Consider the following 27,485-nt stretch of genomic DNA (forward strand, 5'->3'; position numbering starts at 1 on the left):
AAAGCCGAGCTGTCTCTGAGGTGTGCTATGCCTGTACCCGTCTCTCATATCCACTCACATCCAATGACTCACAATCCAGTTCATATAAACCCTAGCGAGATCACGTGACCATGCAATTCCCAGACCACACTCACTTGAACAGCTATTAGCCATTTTGGCCGAGAACGCAAGTCACCTATTTCTGTTTTCATCGAGCCCTTGAAATCCAACACAAGTGGAAAGTCCACGCTCTGTCTTTTTGACTTGGTCTTTGATTAACAACTGCTCTGCAGTGAAATTTGATATTCAAATCACTCTCTTCCCACTTTATTTCCACTCTCGACACTCTCTGGAATGATATTACCTCACTTTCAATGAGCATAACAGAGTATGGCACCATTTGCTTTACGGGTGAGTACAAAAGCTGTTCGAACACATTCCAGAGCAAATTTTTCCAGGTGCACAGATGCACCTGATTTATTAGATGAATGATCTGCTGCACACTGTACAGATGATGACAGTCATATGAGGGTTGGGGCTGCATGTCTAGACTGGTTGGGTGCAGCAATGCACAACACTGTCCCGACACTCTGTTGCATGATCACGTTTATATATGAACTGCAATATCCAGTCATTCAATTTACAATCTCTGCACGGGGTTTGCCCAGGGATAGTTCAAAGGAGGAATTGCGGTTAAGTTATTGAAAGTCAATTCAACGCTGTCATATCATATCTGTTTGCTTAGTAGGTGTGTAACAGTGAGCACAGCTTTAGGGATCTTTTACCACTGTATGGGAAATATGGTTCATTATACAGTGTTTGGCCAAAAGCTGCCTTTACACTACTATTTCCTTATAAACTTAAACTCTGTGTAAGACTTTATATCATCTACTCATGTGACTCATGTGTGTCTGTTATTAGACGCGTCTGTCTTCATAGCTGTAGGGCAAACACAATTAAATGAAACCATGTTCATAAGTAGCGGTTATTATTAAAAACAAAAATCTGCATCTGTTCCAGAAAGAGACTGAAAATATCAGTTTAAGCATGTATTTATATATAAATATTGGGTGTAATACTAAGTAATTAATGACATTAATTTAATTACTTTTCCCTTGAAAAAGTAAAGGGATTACTCTTACATTTTTGTAATTTACTGATGTAACTGATGTGATACTCTATAAACTATAGAACGATTCTACATAAAACAATAATGAATTTAACATCAAAATGTAACATCTAATGTTAAAATGTATGTTTTCAATATAACCTCGTCCCTTTAAATACTTTGGCCAGTTCAGGAACAGTAATTAGAAATATATTTCAGAGGGAGTAATTACTTTTCAGAGAGAGTTACTTGTACAGTAATTACTCAGTTGAAGATGTATATACATCTCTCTCTCTCTCTATATATATATATATATATATATATATACACACATAAAATTGGGTCACACTTTATTTTAAGGTTCAATTTTAGCCATTAACAAACCATTAACTGTGACTTTTGCCTCAATAAACTCCTAATTTGCTGCTTATTAATATAGTTAGTAAGATAGTTGTTAAGTTTAGGTATTGGGATTAGGGATATAGAATGTGGTCATGCAGAATATGTGCTTTATAAGCACTAATAAACAGCCAATATATTAATAATAGGCATTAGTGAAAACTGGTCCGTTTACTAAAGTGTTACCTTAAATTGTAATAATATCCCACAATATTACTGTTTTCACTGCAATTTTGATCAAATAAATGCAGCCTTGGTGGTTCTATAATGTTGAAATGCACTGACACAAATGCATGACCAAAATACACAATATTACCATGGTGTATGTAAAAATATTGCCATAGCACCATGGGTAAAAACAGTGTCAACTAACAGGCTCCACTGAACTCCAAGTGTTTCCTGACCCAAGTGGCCAGTTCTAGTTACCCATAATGATACATATTATATGCCCATTCCCAAGCAAGAAAATAACTGTAACATAAAGATGAGAAGGACCAGAATCCGGGCACAGGTTCAAGATGGTGACGCTGGTCCCCTTCTAAAGCAATGGAGGAGGAGGAGTGCGCTGCGCAGAGGAGAGGAGAGGGAGGGGACCTGCTGCTTGCAGAAGACCAGAGAGAGTTTATTCCGTAACGGGTTTTGATCAACACTGAGCAGTTTATGGGAGAGCGAAGAGTTACGCGCTTATTTCGTTCTCAGCGCGTAAATTATGTAGAATAACCGCGCAGGTGCGATTTTATATATATATAAAGCTCCGGTGACTGCCTGCACTGAATGCGACTTTAAAAGCGAACCGCGGGGGTCTTAGAAACACCATTTGAATAGAAATTGTGCTAAGCGATGTAGACGCGTTAAAGCGTCCAGAACTGACAGTAATTTTGGATTCAAGTCCATCATGGAGGTCCGTACAACGCTCGGGTGTGTTTTGTTCAGCGTGTTTCTGTGCGCAGGAGACGCTCAGCACTCGGTACCTGATTCAGGTGAGTCCTTTCACTCACGTTTTCATTCGGAGCTTAGTATGATTTTAGTGAATCTTTTATTCAGGACTCGGTACATAATTTACGCGGAGCCAAAACCAGAATGATTGGCTATGTTTCGATTCAAGACTCAGTATGTGATTTAGGTGAACTATATTGAAACACATTGTTAGGTCTCCATACCTGATTCAGGTGAATCACATAGGTTTATTCAAAACTCGGTATCTTGCTTCAAGTGAGTCATGTCTCAGGACAGGTGAGTCATATCAGTCAGGACCTGATTCAGAAGAGTAGATCATCTTTTATTTAGCAAAACAAAGAAACCTTCACACGAAGAGCGATTGCATATTAACTAATGTTAACATGTAGAACCTTACTAAAGTGTAAAGTGTTAACAAGTTATTTAATAATAAGTCCAGAACAAACACGTGAGTTTGAATAATCATTGCTAATGTAAATCATTGACCAATGCACAGAGTTAACGTTAATTCTATTCCATTTAGTTCTAGTCTTGGGCAGATCAAGAACTTAAAGCACTTTAAACAATAATGCAAATGAAAGAAGGAATATGGAGATAATTACTGATAAACATGACTGAGGGAGCAGCAGAATATATATATATATTACAAACATGTGAGCTAGACAGAAAACATGCAGCATGTCAGGGGATTCTTGTCCTCTAAAGCCCATGTTTAAGTGATCTGAGAAAAAGAAAAATTGAAAATAGTCAAATACTTGATAATAATTGGGTCCATTTGTAAACGTTTTAAGTTGCAGCAAGCATTTTCTCCCTTGGTGTCATCTTATATATTTTATTGTGTTAAATAAAACTCTATAATTTAAGTGACTGCATAATGCATATGACAGTGCATATTAACTGTATGAATAGAACTGCAATAACTTGCTGTCAGCACATCGCTGACATACATATTGAGTGAGGCATGCGAATTAAAGGACTCTTCTTGTCAATCACTGTTAGGCTATCAACCGCGCTAGGGTAATGAGAAACATATTAAATGCCAGAAAATAGAGGTATTGTGTACATTTAGCTTCTGCTGATGTCTGTCATGACATCCCACTGAAATCAAACTCATGATAGAAGATAAGCAACAGAGGAATTTATCCATGCACTGTATCCAAAAACACTCACTATTCACTAGTGGAAGTCACATACAGCAGTTCACTATATGAGGAACGAGAGAGCCAAAATTATCATATCTGACCACATTTCCATACAAGATGTGCAATTTGTGACACGATTTTAATCAGATTGCCCATGGTTCAGATTAGGTTTCTTGATTTTCTGCTATGCAGACTACAAATCCAAACAGATTTGAGTCAGATATGCCACAAAAAATACATTTTAGTCAGATTTCACATGGATTGGTAAAAATCAACCTTTGTGTGTTTAATATGGAAGCTTGTTTCTGCTGTGGGAAGGTAATGAAAAATGTAATTGCGACTTTTTATCTCAAAATTCAGGCTTCTTCCCTTGCAGTTTAAATCCCACATTTTTTCACACAATTCTTAAAAGTCAGAACTTGCTACGATATAAACATTGTGAGGCACAAATGCAGAACTGTAAGATATAAACTCACAATTCTGAGAGAAAGTTGAGAGATGTTAATTTGATCACAATTATGAGACATAACCTTATAATTGCAAGAGAAAAGTTAGAATCGTGAGATAAAAAGTCACAATTACCTTTTTTTATTCCATGGCCAAAACAAAAACAAACAAACAAAAAAAGATGTAGCAAGATGTAAACTCAGAGCTGTAGACAGAATTCCGAGAAGTGTCAAAATTCAGAGTTTATACATCACAATTCTTTGTCTGTAACTAAAAAAAGAAAAAAGAAAAAAAAAGAATAGGGTAGAATGCAAGCTGCCATAATTGACTGCTGTTCAGGCTATAAAAAACAATTCAGATAAGAATCTGATATGCCAAAAAAAATAAAAAAAATTTTTTGCTGCCTGTCTGAACAAAACCAACAGTGACTCACAGAGAGTAATTCTGGAAGAGCCTTGAGCATTTTTGGCTTTGACTACAGGAGTCTCTGTGCAAAGTGCCACCGCACCCTGCTTCCTGCACTCTGATCTGGCAAAGGTCAGTTATTTTAGCAGTCGTGGGTTCAAGTGGCCCGATGGGCTCTTTTCTCCTAGCAAAGAAAACTATGCAAACTATGCACGTGGGTTTAGATTCCATCTGAATTCATTGGTGAACCAGGACTTTTGTCACCAAAACATGCAAAAACCGGGGTACAAATAAACCCAGTTTTGCAAAAGAGCAAGATGCTTAAGATTCGCAAGATTCTCTTGTAATTTGCTTCAAATTGGTTCGGACGCCTCCAGATCTTCTCACAGGACTTGGGTGGGTGACTTTGGATTGTTCTTGGTGGCAAACGCTTGGCTCTCTGAGGCCTCTCACCCACTCGTGCTCTCTTGCTCTTTTATTCTGCACACTCGCTTTCTTCCTCTTCAGGGGCTTCTGGAAAAGGCTCTACATTCCTTCTTTTACTTCATATGGAACAGCCAATTCTCACCTCCCCCCTTTTTCTCCATGCCCGCCCGCCGTCGTCCGTCCGCCTCCCGCTTGTAACATCCAGTAGCAGGTCTGTTCCTTCCCCCATCTGTTTATGTTTATCATGTAGCTCCAGGTTAGAGGGATCCTCTGCCAGGAAATTCCTGTAACGGCCAAATCAAATGTTCCATCTCCTGAAATATTGTGTAGCTCCCATTTCTTCCTTATACCAAAAAAAATACTACTGTTTTCTTATCCTTATTTTTAGCATCTACCGTTCAAGCCCACTTCCTTCGCAAATGACTAATTTCCTCACTCTATTGCACACTTATGTCCATTTGGCCGTTCTTTCTCAGAGTTTCTCCTGATTTTATTGTGTTCACTATAAAAATTTAACAAGTTTGTGGTCAGTTAAGAGGGAGTGCGCGTACACGGCATCCGAACTTGTAAAAACTTGTATGTCAACTTCTATCTGAAGCTGTGAAACTTAAGACTGAACAAAAGGTCTGCACAGTTTGGGAGGAAAAATCAGATCAAATTTGTAACGAAACAAAAGTTGCAATTTAAAATGTGAGTTTAAAAAAAGGCTCCAGGCTTGCTTGTGCTTGTCTGCACAATTTGGCTAAAAATTCAATGATTATATATCAATACGACTATAAAATAAGGACAATAATTTGTTTTTATTATTATTATAACTATATAATATATTACTATTTAAAATATTTTTATTTAGTAAATATTACTAACAAAATAAAAAATATTATAATTAAACATTCACAACAAAAAAATTAATTATTGTTATTAATTTGATATTAAAACAATAAATATTTGTGAATTTTTTAATATTGAATTAATAATAATAATAATTTATTTTTGTTGCAAAGTAATGCAGTTTTTTTTAAAATATTTCATATTATTGTTATATTTAAATTATTTCTATTTCTGAATAAATTAATATTTGTTTAATTAATCAAATTAATCATGCAGCCCTACAAGACTACCGTACCCCTTTTTTTTAATAACCCCTAACATTAAAGGACAGCCCCCCCACCCCCCAAAAAATTTAAATAATAATTTCTCTCATCATTTACTCACCCTCGTATCGTTCAGAACCATGTTTTGTGGTCTGATCTCAGTGTTTTTCTTCCCATACAATGAAAATCAATGTTGTTCAAAACCCAAAAACAGCTCAAACATTCTTTCCAGTATCCGGAGTTAATGATAACAGAAGTTTAATATCTGGTCGACCCAGGCCTTTAAATATTAAACTTTGGGGCTTGTTTGTGCATGAATGACAGATCAAATCATGTGGCTTTTCTTAACCAATCAAACTTATGATTTAAAATGGGCAAAAGTCCCATGGGCATATATTATGCAATCTTATAAATTAAGGTTTCAAAAATTAAGGATAAATTAAAGGATAAAGTCATGTGGCTTTTCTTAACCAATCAAACTTACGATTTATAGCTGGCATGGTTTATGATTATGCAATCTTTTAAATTAAGGTTTCAGTTGTGGGTTTTTGCAGTGATGCCATAGAAAAAAACATCTTTGGCTCCTTAAAAAAACCTTTCATTGAACAGTTCTTAAAAGAACCATTTTTACTTAGTGTGAAGAACATTTTAATCATCTAAAGCACCTTTTTCCACAACAAAAAAGAATTAAAAGGTTCCATCTATGTTCTTCATGGAACCATAGATGCCAATAAAGAACCTTTATTTTTAAGAGTGTACAACCAAAGCATGTATACTCACACAGAGTTCTCCTCATGCCTCGGAAAGTCTGGAGTGTTTTAGTGCTGCTATGTGCTACATAAACACTCATCTCTCCCCTCTCGAGATGTTAAAGCATAGATCATTTCCTTAAATGTCTACTGTTGTTTTTCACCTACAGTTTTGAACTGCTGCGAGGGCGATGTCCTCTTCCTCCTGGACTCCTCTGGTAGCGTGGCCTCCTACGAGTTCTTCCGTATGGTGGACTTCCTCAAGGAGCTCCTGCTGCCTTTCTCGTTGGGGCCGGACCAGGTGAGGGTGGGACTGCTGCAGATTGGGACCGATCCTCATCTGGAGTTCAGCTTTGACACCTACAGCTTTCAGGACGGACTTCAAGCAGCCCTGGGGAGGACTAAACAGTTGAAGGGCGACACCAACACGGTGGACGCTCTCCTGATGGCTCGGAACCAGGTTCTGAAACAGGGCGTGCCGGGAGGTGCCAGACCAGATCTGCCCAGGGTTCTGGTTTGGCTCACGGATGGAGTGGATCCCGGCGAGGTGCAGGAACCAATGGCGAGGCTACGGGAAGAGGGCGTGGCCATCCTGGTGGTTTCCACTGGTCACGGGAACTATCAGGTGCTGAGAGAGGCTGTGAGTTCACCCGCCGAGGAGCACCTGTTCTTTGTGGACATTGATGATATCAACATCATCAGCGAAGACTTGAGGAACGCCATTATTGGTGTGTGCGTTTTTTTTTATCAAATATCTCAAAACTGCATTATTTCATGGCAAAAAAAACAACAACTACATTTTGTTATCATGTACCCTGATGACATTACAAACCTGTATGGCTTTTTCTTCTATTGAACACAAAAGCAGATGTTTAGAAGTTCATCATGATCTTTTCCATACTAGAAAAGTAAATATTGACCATGGACCAAGCTCCAAAATAGCAAAAAATAAATAAATAAAATAAAATAAACAAATAAATGAAATAAAACATACATAAATTTAAATTAAATTTAAATAGAAAAAATGATTATTATTATCAATTCATTATTAAATATTTAATATGCTTTTGTGATATTACAATGCAATTTTAACTCATTTATTATTACAATAATAAGAATATAATGAGAAGTTACTAAGTAAATACTGACCATAGACTGTCAAGGTCCAAAACAGACAAAAAATAATAACCCTAATAATAATAATAATAATATATATTTAATTAATTAATATATTTTTTATATATTTAATATAATAATATATTTATATATTTTTTATAATATTAAAATGGAATTTTAAGTATTTTCTTACAAGAGTAAGAAAATGACAAATTATTGTATATAATTTCTATTAACTGTAAGAAATGAAAAACAACCAAAACAAAATTAATAAATACATTTATATTATATGTATATACTGAAACTTTCAAACAGACTCGAAGGTGAAATGTTGGGACTCAGAACATGTTCATCATTAAAGTCAAGTAAAATAAAATAACACGTTGATTTAGAAGTTTATTATAGAAGCTAAACACCACTGAAATACCATAAAAGTAGTCAATTTGACTGCTGTGTATATTCTCTGAAATGGTACTATTTATGTGAGGAACATATTGGAATATAAATGGTTATTTACTGAAAATTTGGCCTTGTGCAGTAGCTCTCAGATTTCTTAAATCATAAAAAACATACTTGTAGGAATGAAATGAGGGTGAGTAACTGATGACAAATATGAATTAATGCTTTAATCGTAAAATGAAAACACAAAATTCTTGACACAAACAGACCGTGATTTCATATTTCTTTTAAAGTACCAGTCAATCTTATGAGAGCGTTTTCTAAACAGAGAAAGTGCTCTTATGTGAGTGTGAATCTCTCCGTACCTTCGTCCTAGTGTGCCGAAGGAATCTCGAATGCCAGTCAACTCCGACACAAATAGCTTGAGACAGCTCCAAGAGAAGAAGGGCCTGGATGAATCAGGGACAGAACCCGCAGACACTGTAACGGGAGATGAGGGCTATTTATACAGAAATTATTTTGGCCTTTTCAACCCCCCGTGAAGTCCCCCGGAGTGCTAGATATTGCTATTATTAGTGGGCATTCTTCCGCACATATATAAGGCATAACATATGTGCAACTTCCAGACACTTACATAAACAAACTCATAGATCGCACGCAGTAACTCAGAGCAAGTGGTGTCGTGTCCTTTTAGAAACTGCTCTAGGCATGGATTTAGTGACTTTAGTCACTAATTTAATTTCAGCCATCTCTTATTTCTCTCAAATCAAATGCAGATTATTCCGGAAATTCTGGAAAGTACAGAAATCACGCTTTGCATAACGAAAATGATTTTTATGACCATTACTTTTTTTTCGTTGTGTCTTTAACAGTTAGCTTGTGTTTGTAAGAATGATAATATTATTATTAATTAGCATTAAATGTGAACATTAAATGTATTATTATAACTATTACTAGCATTAATTAGATATGTATTGAAGATGATTATTATATTTACTAATATTTGTAATAATTAGTTGTAATAATTTGTAATAAGTAACTACACTTCACATAATTAAATGGATTTTTGACTATTACTTTTTATGTTGTGTCTTAAACATTGAATTTATGCTTAGAATAAATATTATTATTATTAGCATTAACATTAAATATGATCATTAAATGTATTATTTATACTTATTATCATCATCATTATTATTATTAGTTTTTTTATAATTAATATTACCATTAGCATTCATTAAATAGCATTCATTAAATAAACATTAAATATACTAACACTAATAATAAAAATAAGAAATAAAAAAGTACATTTCGCATAATGAAAATCATTTTTACGACCGTTAGTTTTTTTGTGCCTTTTAATGTTTAATTTATGCTTATAATAATAATTAGTAGAAGTAGTAATGTATTTATTAATTTGCATTAATTAAATATGAACATCAAATGTATTCGCATTATTTACATATGAAAAAAAAAAAAATTATATTTATTATTATTTGAATAATAATGTGCACTTTCTAAACACTTAATACATAAAAACTGCATGGCTCACACACAGTAATTCAGAGCAGGTGGTGTCATGCACTTTTAGAAATTGCCCTAGGCATGAATTTAGTGACTCGAGTAATTCATTTAATTTCTGCCATCTCTTTTTTTCTCTTTCTCTCTGATCAAACGCAGAGATTATCCGGGCCGAGAGGCTACAGGTGAAGTCGGTCACCAGCACTACAGCTCAGCTGGAATGGAGGCCTGTGTTGGCCGGCACCGGCTACTATGATATCCAGTTTGGTCCCATCCGATCAGGGCAGACCGTGGGGCCGGTAGGTACAGGCACCAGTCCTGGCACTGGTTTGGGTCCTTTTCAGAGGATCACGCGGCCCGGAGATGCCAGCTCAGCTAAGCTGACTGGCCTGCGTCCAGACACCACGTACACAGTCACGCTCACACCGAAGGCCAACCTGGAGTTCCTCAACTCTCTTCAGACCACCTTCACTACACAGCCAGGTGCACAACCATCCATCTCTCAATAATATATCCAGATCAGATTCCATACCAAAATCAAAAGAAGAAGAAAAAAAACTAATTATATTTTGCAAAAATATATATATTTTTTTTATGACAATTACTTTTTGGTGCACCTTGTTTAATTTATGCTTAATATAATAATAATAATAATAGGAGTAGCATCATTAAATATGAATATTCAATTCATTATTATTATTAACATTAAAAACAATTATGATAATTCTTATTAATAACATTAGCATTAAATAACATCAAAAAAGGAAATTAAATGTATAACAATAATAATAAAGAAATTATACTTCACATAATGAAAGTGATTTTTATGACCATTACTTATAATGATAATAATTTGAATTAATTGGCAATAATTAAATATTAATATTGGTCATTGTTGTTGTTATTATTAATAGTTATATTATTATTGTTGTTGTTATTATTATTATTAGCATTAATTAGATATATGAATATTAAATTAGTTGTTGTTGTTATTATTGGCCTTAAATAGCATTCATGAAGTTAACATTAAATAATGTTACTGTTCATATTTAATTAATGTTAACTTCAAATTAAATATTTTATATTTTTGTAAAATGTAATGTTGTTAACTCTATTACAAGGACAATTAAGAATCACCGAGAAATACTGAAAAAAAAGCACATTTACTGAATAATCAGTGCATATTATCCCTCCTAATTTATTAGTAAAACAGGATGTTGATTTTACGCATGCAAAGGGACACAGAAGGCATATAAAGTTAAGTAGAACTAAATAAAAACCTTGTTCAGACATTGAGATGTTCTTCTCTCTCGTGTCTTGACCGCCAGTGAATACTCCTCAGCCAGAGGTGCAGACTCTGTCGACAGTGACCGTGTCAGAGTCCAGCACTAACAGTGTGCGTGTGAGCTGGGGTCCACTGCTGCCTCACCTCATCCAGGGATACCAGCTGGAGTATTCAGCGCTTCCTACAGGCCCGCTGCGGGTCGTCAGCGTCAGTAACAGACAGAACTCCACAGTGCTGACCGGCCTGCAGCCCGACACGCAGTACCTGGTCACAGTGAGCGCGAGACAGGCCTCCGGCAGAGAGAGAGCCATGACGGTTAAAGTCTGCACACAGGAGGGTAAGAACCAACAGATTATGCATCTCATTATCACTGCACTTTCATTTTGTAGTATATGAATTTACTTCTGCTTCCTTAAACTCAAACTCAAATGGCATTACAATTCAAATTTATATTAAATACAGGAAATGAATTAGAATTTCTAAAGCATTCTCAGTTTATTTACAACTTGTTTGTCATTTTGATGAATTCATTTGGTTTCTATAGACTGCTGGTGCATTTTTGTAGGCCAAGTTAACATCACTTTTTGGTTCCCATGACAAAATACCAATATAAGTTAATAAGTAAATAAGTTCTGGAACCAACAAAATATTATAATTGTTACAAGTTTTGTTTAGATAATCTTTACAAACTAACACTTTTATGAATTTTGATTCATTAGGCTATAAACAGTCTGTAATATTTTTTTGTAATGTTTTTGAAAGAAGTCTCTTTTGCTCACCAGGGCTGCATTTATTTGATCACAAATACAGTAAAAATAGTTCAAATGTGAAATATTATTAAAATTTCAAATAACTGTTTTCTATTGTAATATATTTTAAAATGTAATTTATTCCTGTGATCAAAGCTGAATTTTCAGCATCATTACTCCAGTCTTCAGAGTCACGCGATCCTTCAGAAATCATCCTAATATGCTGATTTGCTGCTCAAGAAACATTTCATATTATCAAAGTTAAAAACTGTTGGGCTGCTTAATATTTGTTTGGGAGCATGTTACATTTTTCTTCAGGATACGTTGATGAATAGAAAGTTCAAAAGAGCAGCATTTATATGAATAGAAGTCTTTTGTAACATTATAAATAGCTTTACTGTCAATTTTGATCAATTTAATGCATTCTTTCTGAATAAAAGTACTAATTCCTTTTTTTTAAAAATGTACTGACTCCAAACAAATCATTTATAAACTAAATAATAGTATTAGCTAAAACTTGTTTTAATCCATTAGAAGCATTTGGAATGAGATTCTTTCCAATGGGACCACCCTATTTTAATGTTCCAGCCAATATCATTCCCACATACCCCCTCACTAATTCCCAGCAAGAAACGGGAAGCCTGACCTCTCTCTTTGTTTCTCTCAGTGTTGCCAGCTCTCTCAGATCTGCAGCTGACCACAGTGGGCAATGAGTCAGTGCAGCTCCGCTGGAAGGGGAGTTACGATGGTCTCCGTGGTTACTGGGTCACATGGGAGCGAGGTCAGAGCCAGCGCTCCACCTTATATCTACCACCCAACCGGCTCTCCACCACCCTCAACCATGTGCCCTCCAGGGCCCGCGTCTGCGTCTCTCCGGTGTACCGGACGGCCCGTGGGGAGGGACTCTGCTGCACTGCTTAAATGGGCTCCGGTGAGATGCCTGTCAGGGTAATTTATTTGTTTTAATAAACGAAAGCATAAAAATACCATAATATGATTGCTTCTCCGAAAAACAACACTACAGCTAGTTATTCCACTTTGAAATGTGTTCTGTGTCAGAATATCTGTTTTTATTTTGGTCTGCTTGATTCTGTCCACTGCCAACTTAAAGAGATAGTTCACCCAAACATTTTAATTCTGTCATTAATTACTCACCCTCATGTCGTCCCAAAGACCTTTGTTCATCTTCGGAACACAAACTAAAGGTGCACCAAGCAAAGTTTCCCAGATGTTGTAGACATTTGAAAGCACCAAAACAAACACGCCCAAACCCCAACAGGACCTCGCCCCTATTTTGATATCTCAGCCCCACATTCATGGCAACGATGATGGCAGAATCTGTTATGCCTGCCGGCCGAGGGTCTGAAGTTGTGTGAAACAAAGCAAAATCAACATTATTCACCTATCACGCCCCTTACTGCTGATTGGCTGCAAGTGTGTTTGGGGCTCGGTCTGTGGACACTTAGTGCACCTTTAAGATATTTTTGATGAAATCCGAGAGCTCTGACCTTCCATAGACAGCAAGGATCCTACCACGGTCAAGGCACAGATATAATACAGCATACAGCATAATATGCATGTGTGGTACTGGCTGTGCCATTCTCAAATTCTCTTAATTATAAAAAAATATCTAAATTTGCGTTCCGAAGATAGAAGCTTTTTACCTTGCATTAACTTTTAAACAAACATTTAATATAATAAGCACTTTCTGTTTGTGTTACCACACAGTTGCGCTGACCTGGAACTGTACAGCGCCATTCTGCCAAATACGAAAGATGGAGGAATGAACAACACCAAAAACTTCCCACACATAGACAGATGGGAGGACAGGGAGTCCAGGACACTGTAGATGTTTGAATACTCATCACCCATAGATGGTGATCTTTAAACACCCACATAACATGCACTGACAAACAAGCTCCAATCCACGCTTCTAACACAGAGACTAAATGAGTCTGAACTCAAAAGTGACTTTCTGAAGAATCAGATTTTTAAAGGAATGTTTCGGGTTCAAGTTCAGTGCTATTGACGGCTGAGATCTGTGGCATGCTGTGCATTACCGCAGTCCATTTTTGAGTTTATATCTCGCAATTTGGACTTTTTTCTTGCAATTTTGAGGTAAAAAAGTAAGAATTGCGTGAAATAAACTCACAATTCTTTTTTTTTTTATCACATTTCTGAGATTAAATCTCACTTTTGATTTTTTTCTCTCAGAATTATCTTTTCTGCCACAGAATAAAAACTAAAAATTGCGACTTTTTCTTGCTATTGCAAGCTTTTATCTCACAATTCAGACTTTGTTTTTTGAAATTATGAATTATGAAGATGTAAACAGAATTGCAAGCTATAAACTCGCAATTATTTTTCCTCACAGCTCAATTTTCACTTTTTGTTTCTCAGAATTCTGAGTTTACATCTTTTTTTTCCTGCAAGTTTATATCTAACAATTTGGACTTTGTTTCTTATAATTCTGAAGAAAAAAGTAAGAATTGCAAGGTATAAACAGAATTGTGAGATATAAACTAAGTTCTTTTTTTGACACAATTCTGAGTGTATAATTTGAATTAATCTCATAATTCTGTTGTGTTTTTTGTTTCCACCACAGAAAAAAGTTAATTGCAAGCTTATTTCTCACAATTTATTGTTTCTCTCAATTCTCAGTTTATATCCCACAACTCTGAGAAAAGAAGTCTGAATTATGAGAGGAAATAGAGGAATATTTAGTACAGTAATGCACTTATAAGTCTATGGAACAAGACATTAAACAGTCCGTTTTTAGTATCCTTGTGCATTTAGAGTGAAAGTTACAGGGTTTAGCAACTTTATATGGTCACGAGAGAAAGACTTGATTATTACTTTGACAAAATTAGCTATTTTATCATGCAGCTATATTCAAGTAACTGTGTGTATTTTAACATTTATGTGCAGACTTCCAAATGAACCCATGATATTCCTTTAAACTGTCAGAATGTTTACGCATTAGTTTTTATAAAGAGTTATATCGCCAAAGCAATCGTATGTAAATATCCTACTAATGCCTTTTGAGTTATATTTATCAGAGATATAGTTGGTAATAGATTCTAGATTTCTCCATACGGTTGGAAATGGGAACAATAAGACGGTTTTAGGGGGAATCTGAATGACTTCCATCACTGGTTTTTCTTTAAGGTCAATGCATATATTGTAACCCTGCTTGAGTTACACACGTTACCATAACTACAGATTTTGTTAGCAGTGAAACTCTGAAAATCTGGCCTGAATTTTAATCACTGTGGCTAAGTATTAAGACTTTGCAGATGATGGTTGCAGATGTTTTGTGGTTCAAAAGGGCCACGACTGGTTTGTTTGAAGAAAAGTGACTCTTTCGGTGGGTCAAGCTTCTCCCTGTGCATGCATACTGTAGACTGGATTTATCATTCATAGGAGAACGTTTTTCTCTGTAGTTGTGTCTTAACAGGCAAACATATGGTCTCAGACCGGGTCAAGGTCTTAAAATAGTGTTTAGGAATACTATAGTCTTTAATGATAGTTTTCATCCCATTTCAGTGTCATTATGCAGGAATTTGTAGCTATTCAAAAAAAATGCAGCATCTGATATTTTGTGTCTCTGTTTGTTGCAACATGACAAGTTGGGCTTTCTGTATTATGAAAAGGTGCTTGTTCATTCCCAGCTTGGCTGCACGTCTTACACATCACTGTTTTCAAGAAGTTTTTAGTTATTAAATAACAACAACAAAAAAAATCTATTTCAATCCATGTCTGCTTTTGTTTCTAAACCTCTGTGTAACTTGTAATATTTATGCCTTTTAGTTTAGCTATGATTTTATGATATTTAATTGCTAAATAATAAACATAATATATGTATTCGGTGAAATTTCAACCCAAAATATATAAATAGGGGAAACAAGATAAAGAAAACCAAGCTTGTTATTGGACCATAAAGTGCTTTTTCACACAACTCATTTTTCCATTACTCTAATACAGGAATTTTTGATGTTATAGTTAAAGATGTATACATTCTTAAAATAATATTTTGCTTCACAGGAATGATAAAAAGGGCTTAGTTGTCATAAACTGCAAACTCTAAATGGCCCTAAAATAGCTTCTTTTTTCTATATTTATTCTGCTTGAATATAATTTCGATTTTGAGATGAAAAATGACCTGTTCATGACCAGTTCACCCTTTTAGAGAATAATATTTAACAGCACACAATCCCATTTGAAAAATTTATTTACAAAATTCCACTGCAGAATACGAAGTTGCCCAATTGCTTGAAAATGAAACACTAAATTAAAATGATAATTGAAATGATAATTTGAAGAATGTAGAACCAGAACCGAAAGTGTTTTTAGCAAATTAATCAAATACTCCGACAGGCTTAAACAGTGGTCCATAATTAATCTTAAACTCTTTCTCTTCTCAATATTTTGATTCCCTTTCCAAGTGTTCTTTGGCTGAGCTCAGATGGGGCAACTGAAATTAATGAGGGTTAATGTTTGACTATGTTCGGTACAAAAAATGCAGCCGCCAGCAATCTCAAGCACAGCATACAGCCTGACGCATCTTGACGTCATCTCATGCTAAAGAAACGCACCCTCAATCATACAACACATTCCCTGTACATTTAAATTATACGTTTCTGGATCATTACACAGTGTACGGACCACCTAAAACGGCTTCCCATGTTTGCTCTAGATGCTCAAGGTGTTGAGCGCTGGCACAAGAGTGACGGCTTCAGGTACGTTCTGATTCTGATCATGTGACCCTCTGCCCTGTAAAACCTTCTGTCTATGTCTCTCCTCCTGACGTTTCTTCTTTTCTAGGCGCTGTTGCTCTTTCCTTTGTTTATTAGAGAGCTAAAAAGCAAAAAAATACAAGAAAACTTTATTATTTTAGTTCTTTCCATCCAGGGTTATTATAGTTGACTAAAACTAAAATTATTAAAAAATATTTTTATTACTTGAAATAAAATATAAACCTTTAAATGCAAATGAAATAAAAGATAAAAACATTTAACTTTTCATTTAGTGTGCTAAAATAACTAAAACTGAAATAAAAATCAATACAAACTATATAGACATAAAAAAATAGATTAAAAAACTAATAATAAAAAACAAGAACACAACAAAACTTTCAAATTAATAACAATAAATTTACTATTAGTTTGTATTATTATTTCAGGTTTGGTTGAGTTATTTTCATTTCGTTCAGTTATTTTAAACTTTAAATTAAACAAAAAATTTATATTTTGCCTTGGAAACTAACTGAAATTAAATAAGTTTATGCTTTTTTTTGTCAGTTAACATTTATTTTATTTTAATTAATGTAAATGTTTCATTTAGTTTAAATTGATGTGCTAAAATAACTAAAACTGAAATCAAAATTAATAAAAACTATAGACATCTTTAAAAACAAGATATCTAATTAAAACTAATTAAAAAAAAATACTAAAACTTTAGTTAAAATAAAAACCGGTGATACATAAAAAAACTATTCAAATATTATTAAAAACTATAATGGTCTCTAAATAATAAAATACATATTTGATTATTCAAAACTTTCTCAGTCACCTTGGGTTTATGCGAGATGCTGCCCTCTGTTGACGACGTGTTTTCACTACATTCAGCCTGCATGTCTTGACATAAAGGGTGTGTCCCTGAGGCACAATCTCTCTGTGATGATTGGTTGTTTAGTTCAGACTCCAGCCAATCGCTGTGGCACATCTGTGATGTGGCACTTGATTGACACAGATTGTCTGATTGACCTGCGGACATAAAACAGTGGTGAGAGGAGCACATTGAGAGTGAAGGAAACAGAATTAAAACAGCGATTTAAAGATAGACTCACTATCGGCACAGAGAATGCTCAAGATCAGCTCTTCATCTTCAGAGAGAGAGCATGAGGGAGAGGCGCCTCTCGTCTTTTCCTTCTGACCGTCTCCAAAGCATCTGGAATTATTCAGACTCTATCCAAAGAAAAAAGACACTTGCCTTCAGAAAATGTCAGACTGTAGTTCATGTATGCGACTGATGATTGTTTAGCCGGACAGACCTCTATACACAGATGTGCCGGACTCTCAGAGTTGTCTCCAATCTTTCGGACGCTGTCATAATGGTCTCCATAGCGATATGCGATGTGTAGCTCACGACATGAAGGCTTCTCTGTACCATTTATCTGCATGTAAAAAAATTTTTTATTAAACCATTAATAGAAACACATTAGAATGACATAAATCAAAGAAATAAATGCTCCATCACCTCCCACAATGGAGCGTTCAGCTGATGAATAACCACTTTCAACTGCTGGCTGCGAGCGAAGGCCACGATGGCGTCATTACCGGCAAACGTGCCCGGCTGTGAGAGGTTTGACACTGACAAACAAAAACGACAAACTCTTCTTCAATGAGAAGGCACTCAAGCTGGCCAAGCTGGATAACAGATATATATATATATACATACAGTGGTGTGAAAAGTGTTGGCCCCATTCCTGATTTTTTTGCATGTTTGTCACACTTTAATGTTTCAGATCATCAAACAAATTTAAATATTAATCAATGATAACACAAGTAAACACAGCATGCAGTTTTTTATTATGAAGGGAAAACAAAATCCAAACCCACATGGCCCTGTGTGAAAGAGTGCTTCCCCCTAAACCTAATAACTGGTTGGGCCACCCTTAGCAGCAACAACTGCAATCAAGCGTTTGCCATAACTTGCAATGAGTCTGTTACAGCGCTGTGGAGGAATTTTGGCCCACTCATCTTGGCAGAATTGTTGTAATTCAGCCACATTGGAGGGTTTTCGAGCATGAACCGCCTTTTTAAGGTCATGCCACAGCATCTCAATAGGATTCAGGTCAGGACTTTGACTAGGCCACTCCAAAGTCTTCATTTTGTTTTTCTTCAGCCATTCAGAGGTGGATTTGCTGGTGTGTTTTGGATCATTGTCCTGCTACAGAACCCAAGTTCGCTTCAGCTTGAGGTAACGAACAGATGGCCGGACATTGTCCTTCAGGATTTTTCGGTAGACAGCTGAATTCATGTTTCCATTTATCACAGCAAGTCTTCCAGGTCCTGAAGCAGCAAAACAGCCCCAGACCATCACACTACCACCACCATATTTTACTGCTGGTATGATGTTCTTTTTCTGAAATGCTGTGTTACTTTCACTCCCTCTTTATAAAAACGTACATTTCTAATGCGTAAACATTCTGACATTTTACGCCTTTTACACACTTTTTCACACAGGGCCATGTGGGTTTGGATTTTGTTTTCCCTTCATAAAAAAAGCCCTTCATTTAAAAACTGCATGTTGTGTTTACTTTGATTAATATTTATTTGATGATCTGAAATATTAAAGTGTGACAAACATGCAAAAAAAATAAAAAATCAGGAAGGGGGCCAACACTTTTTCACACCACTGTATATATATATATATATATATATATATATACACATATATATATATATATATATATATATATATATATATATATATATATACATACATATATACATATATATATATATATATATATATAACAGATGTATATATACACATATATACATATACATATTAGGGGTGGGAATCTTTAGTCAGCTCACGATCCAATCCAATCCCTATTCTGGGAGTCACGATCTGATTTCAGAACGATTCTTGATCTACAGATCTCTTTTGAAATATAACAAGTAATGTGGTTTGTCCTGTCTGTTTAATCCCATAAGACATAACTGGCTGTGTTTGCATTAATTTTGCATCATAAAACCATTTTGAGACACAAGTACATTAAACCACGGAGTCGCGTACAGCCACACGAGCGAGCAGTCTACACAAACAAAGCACGCATCAGCATTTGAAATTGAAAGCAGCCTTCTGTTAATGAGGTTCATATTTTAAATATACAAGTCCACTACATTCCAAACCACATAAATGATGACTTCGTAAAGCATTTGTAAGGAAAATACCGACGGGCGAGACCGCACACTTCAAGTGTAACATCAAACAAAGCTGTGCAATGAAGCCTGTGAATGACGTTGTAATTCGCTTCAACCTTTCCGAACTTTATGAAAGATTATTTTACGGAAGGTTCGAGTGTTTATCAGCGTCGTCACACATCTGGTTAAAAACTAAGCTCAGAATCGATTCTGAAATTCTCTGAATCGATCCAGAATCGTTGGAGAGAGAATTGTGATGCGTCGATGGATCGATTTTTTCTCCCACCCCTAATACATATACATATATGTGACCCTGGGCCACAAAACCAGTCATAAGTGTCAATTTTTTCGAAATTGAGATTTATACATCATCTGAAAGCTGAATAAATAATCTTTCCATTGATGTATGGTTTGTTAGGATTGGACAATATTTGGCTGAGATACAACTATTTGAAAATCTGGAATCTGCAAAAAAAATCTAAATATTGTGAAAATCGCCTTTAAAGTTGTCCAAATGAAGTTCTTAGCAAAGCATATTACTAATCAAAAATTAAGTTTTAATGTATTTATGGTAGGAAATTTACAAAATATCTTCATGGAACATGATCTTTACTTAATATCCTAATGATTTTTGGCATAAAAGAAAAATCTATCATTTTGACCCATACAATGTATTTTTGGCTATTGCTACAAATATACCCCAGTAATTTAAGACTGGTTTTGTGGTCCAGGGTCACACACACAAACACAAACACACACACACACACACATACACACAAACACACAAACACAAACACAAACACACACACTTACTTTTATTAATTTACTTAATTTATATTTTGCTATTTCTTATTGGTTATTCACGGTCATGGTGATCACTTCCGTTTTCTTCATTATTTTCTTTGTCGGATTGTTTGGGAGGTTGGAAGGGGTGAGGAACGGGAGTCAACTTCCCGTTGACCGTATTGCATTGGTCTAATCATGTTTTCATATGTCTTAATAAACTCGAAAGCAAGTTAAGATCGTCAGTCTTCTTGATGAGATAAAGACCGAGTGCGAACAAGTCACGAGCCCACTACCTAGCCTCTATGTGGTGATTGGATGCCGCTAATATTTAGTTTTTTTGCTAAAATAAATATAACAATTTTAGAACTAGATTTTTTTTTTCATTTGAATATTGTTTTATATATTTTTTATATTTGTTCTGGTTGTTTACTGGTTCCAGTGTTATTGTATTATCATTAATACAGTATTAAATTACTGATCATGTCGAATTCAAATTCATGTCGAATTAGTGTTTTTAATATTTTCTATTTTTATCTTAGTTTAAGTTTTATTAACTCAGTCAGTTTTATTAGTTTAAAAAATATGTGTCTATTTAGTTATTTGTCCAGTTTAGTTGTTAGTGTGTTTCTATTTAGTTATTTTTTATTTCAGTTTTAGTTTAGTTATTTTCAGCTTATACTTTAACTGAAACTAAACAAAAATAAAAAATGCTGCCTTGGAAACTAACAGAAATAAAACTGGTTAAGTTTATTTATTTTATTTTTTTACTGCAAGTTCTAACTAGATTTAATAGTTTTATTTTGATTTTTCTGGTTGTTCATAGGCTGCCTTGGAATCTAACCAAAATAAAATAGGTTTAGGTTTTTTTTTTTGTATGCTTGCTTTTTTTTATTTTATTTATTTTATATTTTTTACTGCAAGCTCTAATTAGATTTTATATATATATATATACATATATTTTTATATTTTATATTTCAGAGTAAATATAAAATATTCAATATTCAGAGTATTGATGTCATATTCTGAATTAGTTTTAATTTTTTTATATAGTCAATTTTTATGTTAATCTTTACATTTTAGTCATTTTGATGTGTGTTTTTATATACACACACACACATATATATATATATATATTACTTTTGATTTTACTTAAGTTATTATCAACTAAAACTTCAACTGAAACTAAACCAAAATGAGAAATGCTGGCTTGGAAATGAACTGAAATAAAATAAGTTTAGAGGTTTTTAATCTTATTTCATTTCAATTAGCGTAAATATTTCAGTTAACAATAAAACATGTCAAATGTCTGTAGCACAATTTTTTTCCCCCCAAAGTTAAAATATAAGTATGAGCGATATTAATAGTGATGCTTGACTGAGCAAACACTACTAATTAACTATTAACAATAATTTATGAGGTTAATGTGAGTTGCAAAGCAATCAGATTTGTTTAAGTTTCAGTTTATTTTGGATTTATGCCAACACACAAACACACACACACACTTCTCTTACAATGCTTTGTGAATGGCACATCATCTTCAACGAAGGGCTCGAAGTCCTGCCTGTGCGTCATCATGTACTGTACCGTCTCCTGCCGCAGATGCAGGTGACCTCGCGAATGTCCCTCCAGCTGATCTCCAAGAGCCCGAAACAAACAGTTCCTGTGGGAGAACATGAGAAACAGAAGCTCAACTCCTTAAAGATCTCATACTCTGCATGACTGTCATCTCAGTCCTCCACACATACCCGTCTCCAGGCACCTCTCGCAGTTTGAGCCCCAGAGCCTGAAGCTGGTTGGAGAAGCTGACAAACTCCTGTCCATCGTCTCCTGGAGGTCTGTTCTTCTTGTCTTTGGCCAGAGCCCGCCGGGCCGCCCTCTCGTCTCTCTTCCTCTCTAATTCATACTTCCTGTTTCCCTTTATGGGCTTCCCTGACTGTTTCCTTGACATGATGGAGCTGCTGTACTACACAGCCGTGTGACAGCCGATGAGATCTTACGTTTATCTATCACTCACGCAAAACTGTAACCTGAAAGAATCAAAACATCATACAAACAGTTACGACAATTCAGTATGACACACAAACATAAAAACTGTGATATACAAAAATTATCACGGTATACAGTTAGCATTACTATTTCTTCAAACATTATTGTAAGTTCATAACAGATTAATATAGAATCACATGCAAAAATGCATTTTTCTTTTTTGATGTATGTGGTGCCTAAACCCCAAATTACTTTAAATACAATAATCATAATAATGTTACAAGACCAATATAACAAAAACACCAACAATAATAATAATAATGCTATTTTCTATATTTATATAAAAAAAACAATATTTGCCAACAATATATATATATATTTTTAATACTTAGTAAGCATGCATATCCACTTTTATTCATTCCAGCAAAAAAATTTGGCATGGTAATTATAGTTTCTTTTAGAATATCGTAAGTATTAAAGTTACTAAGACTGTAAAATCATAATGAATGAATATGTGAACATTACACTGTAAAATCACAAAATATGAATATCTCATCCAAATGATGCAAGTGGCTTTCAGTTTCTTTTCCTTTCCTTTTTTATTATGGCAAATACCACAATAATGAAAAAACTGGTTGTATGATTAATTGTTTAAATTCGTACCCATTTCTCAAGTATGATCTGAGACCATATCGACTTAAATCACGGCCTCTATCACGGCCTCTTCAATATGTACGTATGAAGATATGGATAAATGTGTAACACATCCACCATACATAATTTTAAAATGAAAGACTATAAATATCAGACTAAATATGTTCTGACAACAGCAGCGTGATGCGTCAGAAATGTCGCGTAATTGACGTCTGTCTCTGTCAGATTTAGCAGCGTTTAAACGACAGGACGAGGAAGTTTGTTGAAGACAAAAAACAATTAAAGTGTGTCACACAACTGTACTCACATTATCAGATGACAGTAATAAAAACGACCAATGAACGACAATCTAAATACTAACTCCTGTAAAACCCACTCTGAGCTGCCCGGGGTTTGTTTACTTCCTAAAGAACCCGGACCTCTTCCGGTTCCGGCTTTGCTTCCAAAATAAAAGACACGACCTCGAGATGAATATTTCTCTTAAAATTATTATTTCTGGAAATATCAACGTAAATTAATTCTAAACGCATATAGGATCATGTTTAAACAATTTCATAAGCTTTCAAAATCTTTCTTATTTTTTATGAGTGTCTAGAAAAACTTTAAATAAATAAATAAATACATCGTTAGTTATTATTGTTGTTTGCGTATTTAATTGCAATCTATTGAATTAAGATAGTATATAAAACTGAATAGTAATATTTTTATACTAATGCATTTTATATAGATATAATGAATCTTTAAGTAGATTATTAAAAAAAAATAAACACTTTTTTTTATTTCTCACACAAAGAATTGAATCATAAGTTCAATTCTGAATCTTAGTCCAGCTATAATTAGTTTGAGTTTTTATTCCTACTCAGATGAGAAACTGTTTTTCTTTTCTCAGTGTATTTATAGTGTATTTTAATCACTTTTTTTCAGAAAGAAAGTAAACAGAGAACATTTCATTTATTAGATTTGTCTTTATGTGCAAATCAATTCCACATAAGCCCAAATGAGAAAAGACTCTGAAAATGACATGAATATGAATCATAATATCATCTATAACAGAGTGACAGAGATTAGAGCAAATATGTATTTATTTTATGGCAGTAAAAGTGAGCACACTCTACACATGACTTTTATACATCCTTTATAAATAGTTATCATCTGATAAAAAATCATTACACCATCTAAACATACATACGTAACAGTCGTAAACAATCAAGTCGTTATGTCCCTCTCCCTGCTGCTCTGCAGCTCTCAGTACAATAACTGTGTTCCTCGCGGATCAGTGCACAAGCAGAACTTCATTTTGGCTCAACTTTCTTCACGTAGCGTTAACAGCAGCAGGGCACGAGCCTTATGAAGCGTGAGCTCTGAAACTCATCCGCCTCTGTCTGTTCACCGGCAGTTCCTTCGCCTTGGCCTCCATCACCGCATCCATCTCGTCATCCTCAGGGATGCTGGTTTGTGGCTCCTGGACCTGCTCCTTCACCGGCATGAGCTCCCGCACCTTCAGCATCTCAAAGTCAGTCTCCTCGTGGTCAGGGAAAAAGGAAGAGGCCACCTGGACCACGCCGCTCACCATTCCCAGGACGGCGAACGTGCCGCCCACTAGATAGACCTTCAAGGTGCCCTTGGAGGGACCGGCACTCAGCATTTCCTTAGCAAAAGGGATGAGCTCGTGCATAGTGTCCATTTTAGTGGTAGTTAAGTCTGTGAAAGAAAAAAAATCAAAGGTCATGATATGACAATAGGACAATTAAGCAAATAATAAATCGTATCTTAAAAACAACATTAAATGCTGTTCATAAATCACTTTATTTTCATATTCCAGTAGGATATTTAATTCAAATATTTGTCAAATTATGCATGATAAGACAGCTGAGATAAATACCAGGGTTGTTCTAGTTAACTAAATAATTAAAGCCATTAAAAAACAAGCACTACTTGAAATAAAATAAATGTTGACTGAACTTGACTTATTTCAGATTTAAGGAAAATTTCTCAGTTTAATGAACTTGATGCAGTAAAATGACTCAAATTAAACCTAAAATAAAAATGAACAAAACCTATATACATAAAATATATAATATAAATCTAAAATTATATTTCAAGATTACATATTAGCTATAATCTAAAATCATATCTAAAATACATTTTAAAACATATATAAAAACAACAGCAAAATGACTAAAACCTTAACTATAATGAAAATGACTATAATGAAAATACAAAAACTGAAGATTTTTAACTCATTTTATTTTATTAAACTGATTTTTATTTTATTTTGTATTAACTGATTTAATCAAAACTATATTAATATCTCAATTATACTAAAATAACACTGGTAAATGCTACTATATATAAGCCTCAACCTTAGTTATTAATTTAGCAACATAATTATTTCAATGAAAACTATCAAATGTAAGCTGCGACTTGTTCGTGTAAAATACATTTTATCAGTATTTTTACTGTAAAATTGCATAAAAAGTCCATTCGGTCTTCCACAGGTTTTCACCATAAAGAATAAGGGGAATTATTGGTAAATAAATAAATAAATAACTATGTTTGTCCATAGCATTTTAAAAGTCTCTTACCGTTTAAATCATTTTTAACATGTATGTCAAATTTTGCAGCATCTAAGCAGAAAAGAATATATATATATATATAAAATAAGTATTTACTCACTTGTAAGATGTTGCAGAACCCGCTCAGATGATAAGTCCTTGTTAAGGTTTATCCTCAAAGTTTCTGTGGGTGCTGGAGGTACAGACGCTCTGTCTATTTAAGGCCGGCGGTCGGAATATTGAATATTGAACATGAATATTCATGAGGCTGGAGAGGAGATGCAACTTTTGTCCAAGTTGCTTCATGTGAGCGGTGAATGATTGCAGGGCTGCTGGAGAAATGATGAAGCCTGTCTGCCAAATTTCACAAAGACAGCTAGGAAACCTGTGTTGTGATCACGTGAAAACAGCATAAAGCACACTGTACGTGACGAGCATGTATTAACAGACCGAAACGGTTTTATTAGCAGCTACAGAGGACATGATGATCCAGCTGTGATGGTTAATACTAAATCTACAGCTTCAGAGTTCACGGATCAGTTTTATGGTGTGATGAGGAGCAGTAAAACACTTTTAACAACAAATACTGGATTTTCCAGATGAAGGCAGATGATATGATTTGTAAACACGGATATGTGAGCAATATAAAATCATTCCACTGGAAAAATGCACTGTGCTTTCATATGTACCATGATAATGCACATTTACTATATTGCACAAATAAATATGTTAATTCAGGATACTTCAAAGAATAGAATAGTATTACCATGGTACTTCCATAGTATTTCCATAGCATGTGCAATTAAAAGTAAGTAAAGGGAACTAAATGCATGTCATTTATACTGTCAGAAAACATTAATGGTAAGTTCCTACTGTTTGTTGTTTTTAGACAGGAAATTAGACTGATAAGAGCCGCCACATCATTGGCTGTAATGACCTTTACTCCACTGCCCTCTGCTCATGCTCTTATATTAACAAACCTGATGAATAGAGAACCAATAATATTACAATAAAGTTTATTCTACACTAAAGCAGTCATGCATTCTGAACTGCTTCAAAAGTAAACAAAAATGTCCTTCAAATTAAGAATTTAAATATTAATATTGCCCTGAGCTGCATATAAAACATATTTGAATGTTTTATTCTTTTTACTTTTTTATTTTAGTTATATTTTTATATTATAATTTGATGTATATTTCTTACAAAAAACTTTCCAAGGGTATAATGCTGTATTTATTCTGCATTATTTATTTTTCTAAATACAGCAAGTCAATGAGTTTTGCATTAAGAAGGTTCTGAAATGTATTATTACAATGAACTGCATTTTTAAATGAAATAAATTTCAATATAATTTGATTTTGTATGAAATATATTTTAATATGTTTTATTCTTACTATTTTTTATTATTTTTATTTTTAATTATGCTATACAATTAATTTTTATTCACATTTTTATTTAAATTATTTTAATAAAAAAATCTAAATACTAAACATTTATATAAAATATATTTTAATATATGTTTTATTCTTACTATTTATTATCAGATTTATTTGTAATTTTATTTGTAATTTTCATATTTATCACAAATTAAAATTAACACTAAGTATAATGCAATAGTATAATGCTGTATTATTTATGGAACTCTTTGTGCAGTATATGCAAAGTTATCAGCCGTTTAAAAGCAAAACATGCCCTTTATGCCAACATTAATCATATTGGTCAATGATTTTGCATTAGGAAGTTTCATAAGTGCTTCAAAAGTAAACAAAATGTATTTCAAATAAAATAATTGTA

General features: G+C 34.3%; 3 protein-coding genes across 4 annotated transcripts; 1 reads left to right on the forward strand and 2 right to left on the reverse strand.

Moving 5' to 3' along the window:
* Positions 1-2,048: 2,048 nt before the first annotated feature.
* Positions 2,049-15,526, forward strand: LOC306859126 (von Willebrand factor A domain-containing protein 1-like). 2 transcript variants are annotated; one of them, XM_079399985.1, is made up of 6 exons: positions 2,049-2,466; positions 6,877-7,434; positions 9,902-10,225; positions 11,071-11,364; positions 12,444-12,707; positions 13,505-15,512. In XM_079399985.1, exons 1-5 carry the CDS (start codon positions 2,382-2,384, stop codon positions 12,695-12,697), a joined length of 1,515 nt encoding a protein of 504 aa, XP_079256111.1. In that variant the 5' UTR covers positions 2,049-2,381; the 3' UTR covers positions 12,698-12,707; positions 13,505-15,512. The 2 variants fall into 2 exon arrangements, with proteins under 2 accessions (XP_079256111.1, XP_079256112.1); XM_079399986.1 differs by having other exon boundaries at positions 2,092-2,466; positions 12,444-12,724; positions 13,505-15,526.
* LOC306859127 (OTU domain-containing protein 3-like) lies at positions 13,992-23,562 on the reverse strand. Its single transcript, XM_079399987.1, has 8 exons — positions 23,444-23,562; positions 22,242-22,523; positions 22,008-22,156; positions 18,035-18,147; positions 17,829-17,951; positions 17,625-17,742; positions 17,348-17,541; positions 13,992-16,633 (listed from the first exon to the last, which is right to left on the reverse strand). Exons 2-8 carry the CDS (start codon positions 22,442-22,444, stop codon positions 16,469-16,471), a joined length of 1,065 nt encoding a protein of 354 aa, XP_079256113.1. The 5' UTR covers positions 22,445-22,523; positions 23,444-23,562; the 3' UTR covers positions 13,992-16,468.
* Positions 23,563-24,070: 508 nt separating this feature from the next.
* On the reverse strand, positions 24,071-25,877 carry LOC306859128 (uncharacterized protein). The gene is made up of 2 exons (XM_079399988.1): positions 25,813-25,877; positions 24,071-24,837 (listed from the first exon to the last, which is right to left on the reverse strand). The coding sequence occupies exon 2, from the start codon at positions 24,818-24,820 to the stop codon at positions 24,482-24,484; it is 339 nt and encodes a 112-aa protein (XP_079256114.1). The 5' UTR covers positions 24,821-24,837; positions 25,813-25,877; the 3' UTR covers positions 24,071-24,481.
* Between the last annotated feature and the right edge of the window lie 1,608 nt (positions 25,878-27,485).

The sequence above is a fragment of the Barbus barbus genome (assembly GCF_936440315.1).
Source record: "Barbus barbus genome assembly, chromosome: 40".
In the NCBI taxonomy this organism is placed as follows: Eukaryota; Metazoa; Chordata; class Actinopteri; order Cypriniformes; family Cyprinidae; genus Barbus; species Barbus barbus.

Excerpts from the sequence above, each read along its gene's own strand:
- LOC306859126 (XM_079399985.1), top strand. The coding sequence starts at position 2,382 with ATGGAGGTCCGTACAACGCTCGGGTGTGTTTTGTTCAGCGTGTTTCTG. Across the intron at positions 7,435-9,901 it reads CTTGAGGAACGCCATTATTG|AGATTATCCGGGCCGAGAGG; the intron begins GTGTGTGCGTTT and ends GATCAAACGCAG. Across the intron at positions 11,365-12,443 it reads TAAAGTCTGCACACAGGAGG|TGTTGCCAGCTCTCTCAGAT; the intron begins GTAAGAACCAAC and ends TGTTTCTCTCAG.
- LOC306859127 (XM_079399987.1), bottom strand. The coding sequence starts at position 22,444 with ATGTCAAGGAAACAGTCAGGGAAGCCCATAAAGGGAAACAGGAAGTAT. Across the intron at positions 17,743-17,828 it reads CGGCACATCTGTGTATAGAG|AGTCTGAATAATTCCAGATG; the intron begins GTCTGTCCGGCT and ends TTCTTTGGATAG. Across the intron at positions 16,634-17,347 it reads GCATCTCGCATAAACCCAAG|CTCTCTAATAAACAAAGGAA; the intron begins GTGACTGAGAAA and ends TTTGCTTTTTAG.
- LOC306859128 (XM_079399988.1), bottom strand. The coding sequence starts at position 24,820 with ATGGACACTATGCACGAGCTCATCCCTTTTGCTAAGGAAATGCTGAGT.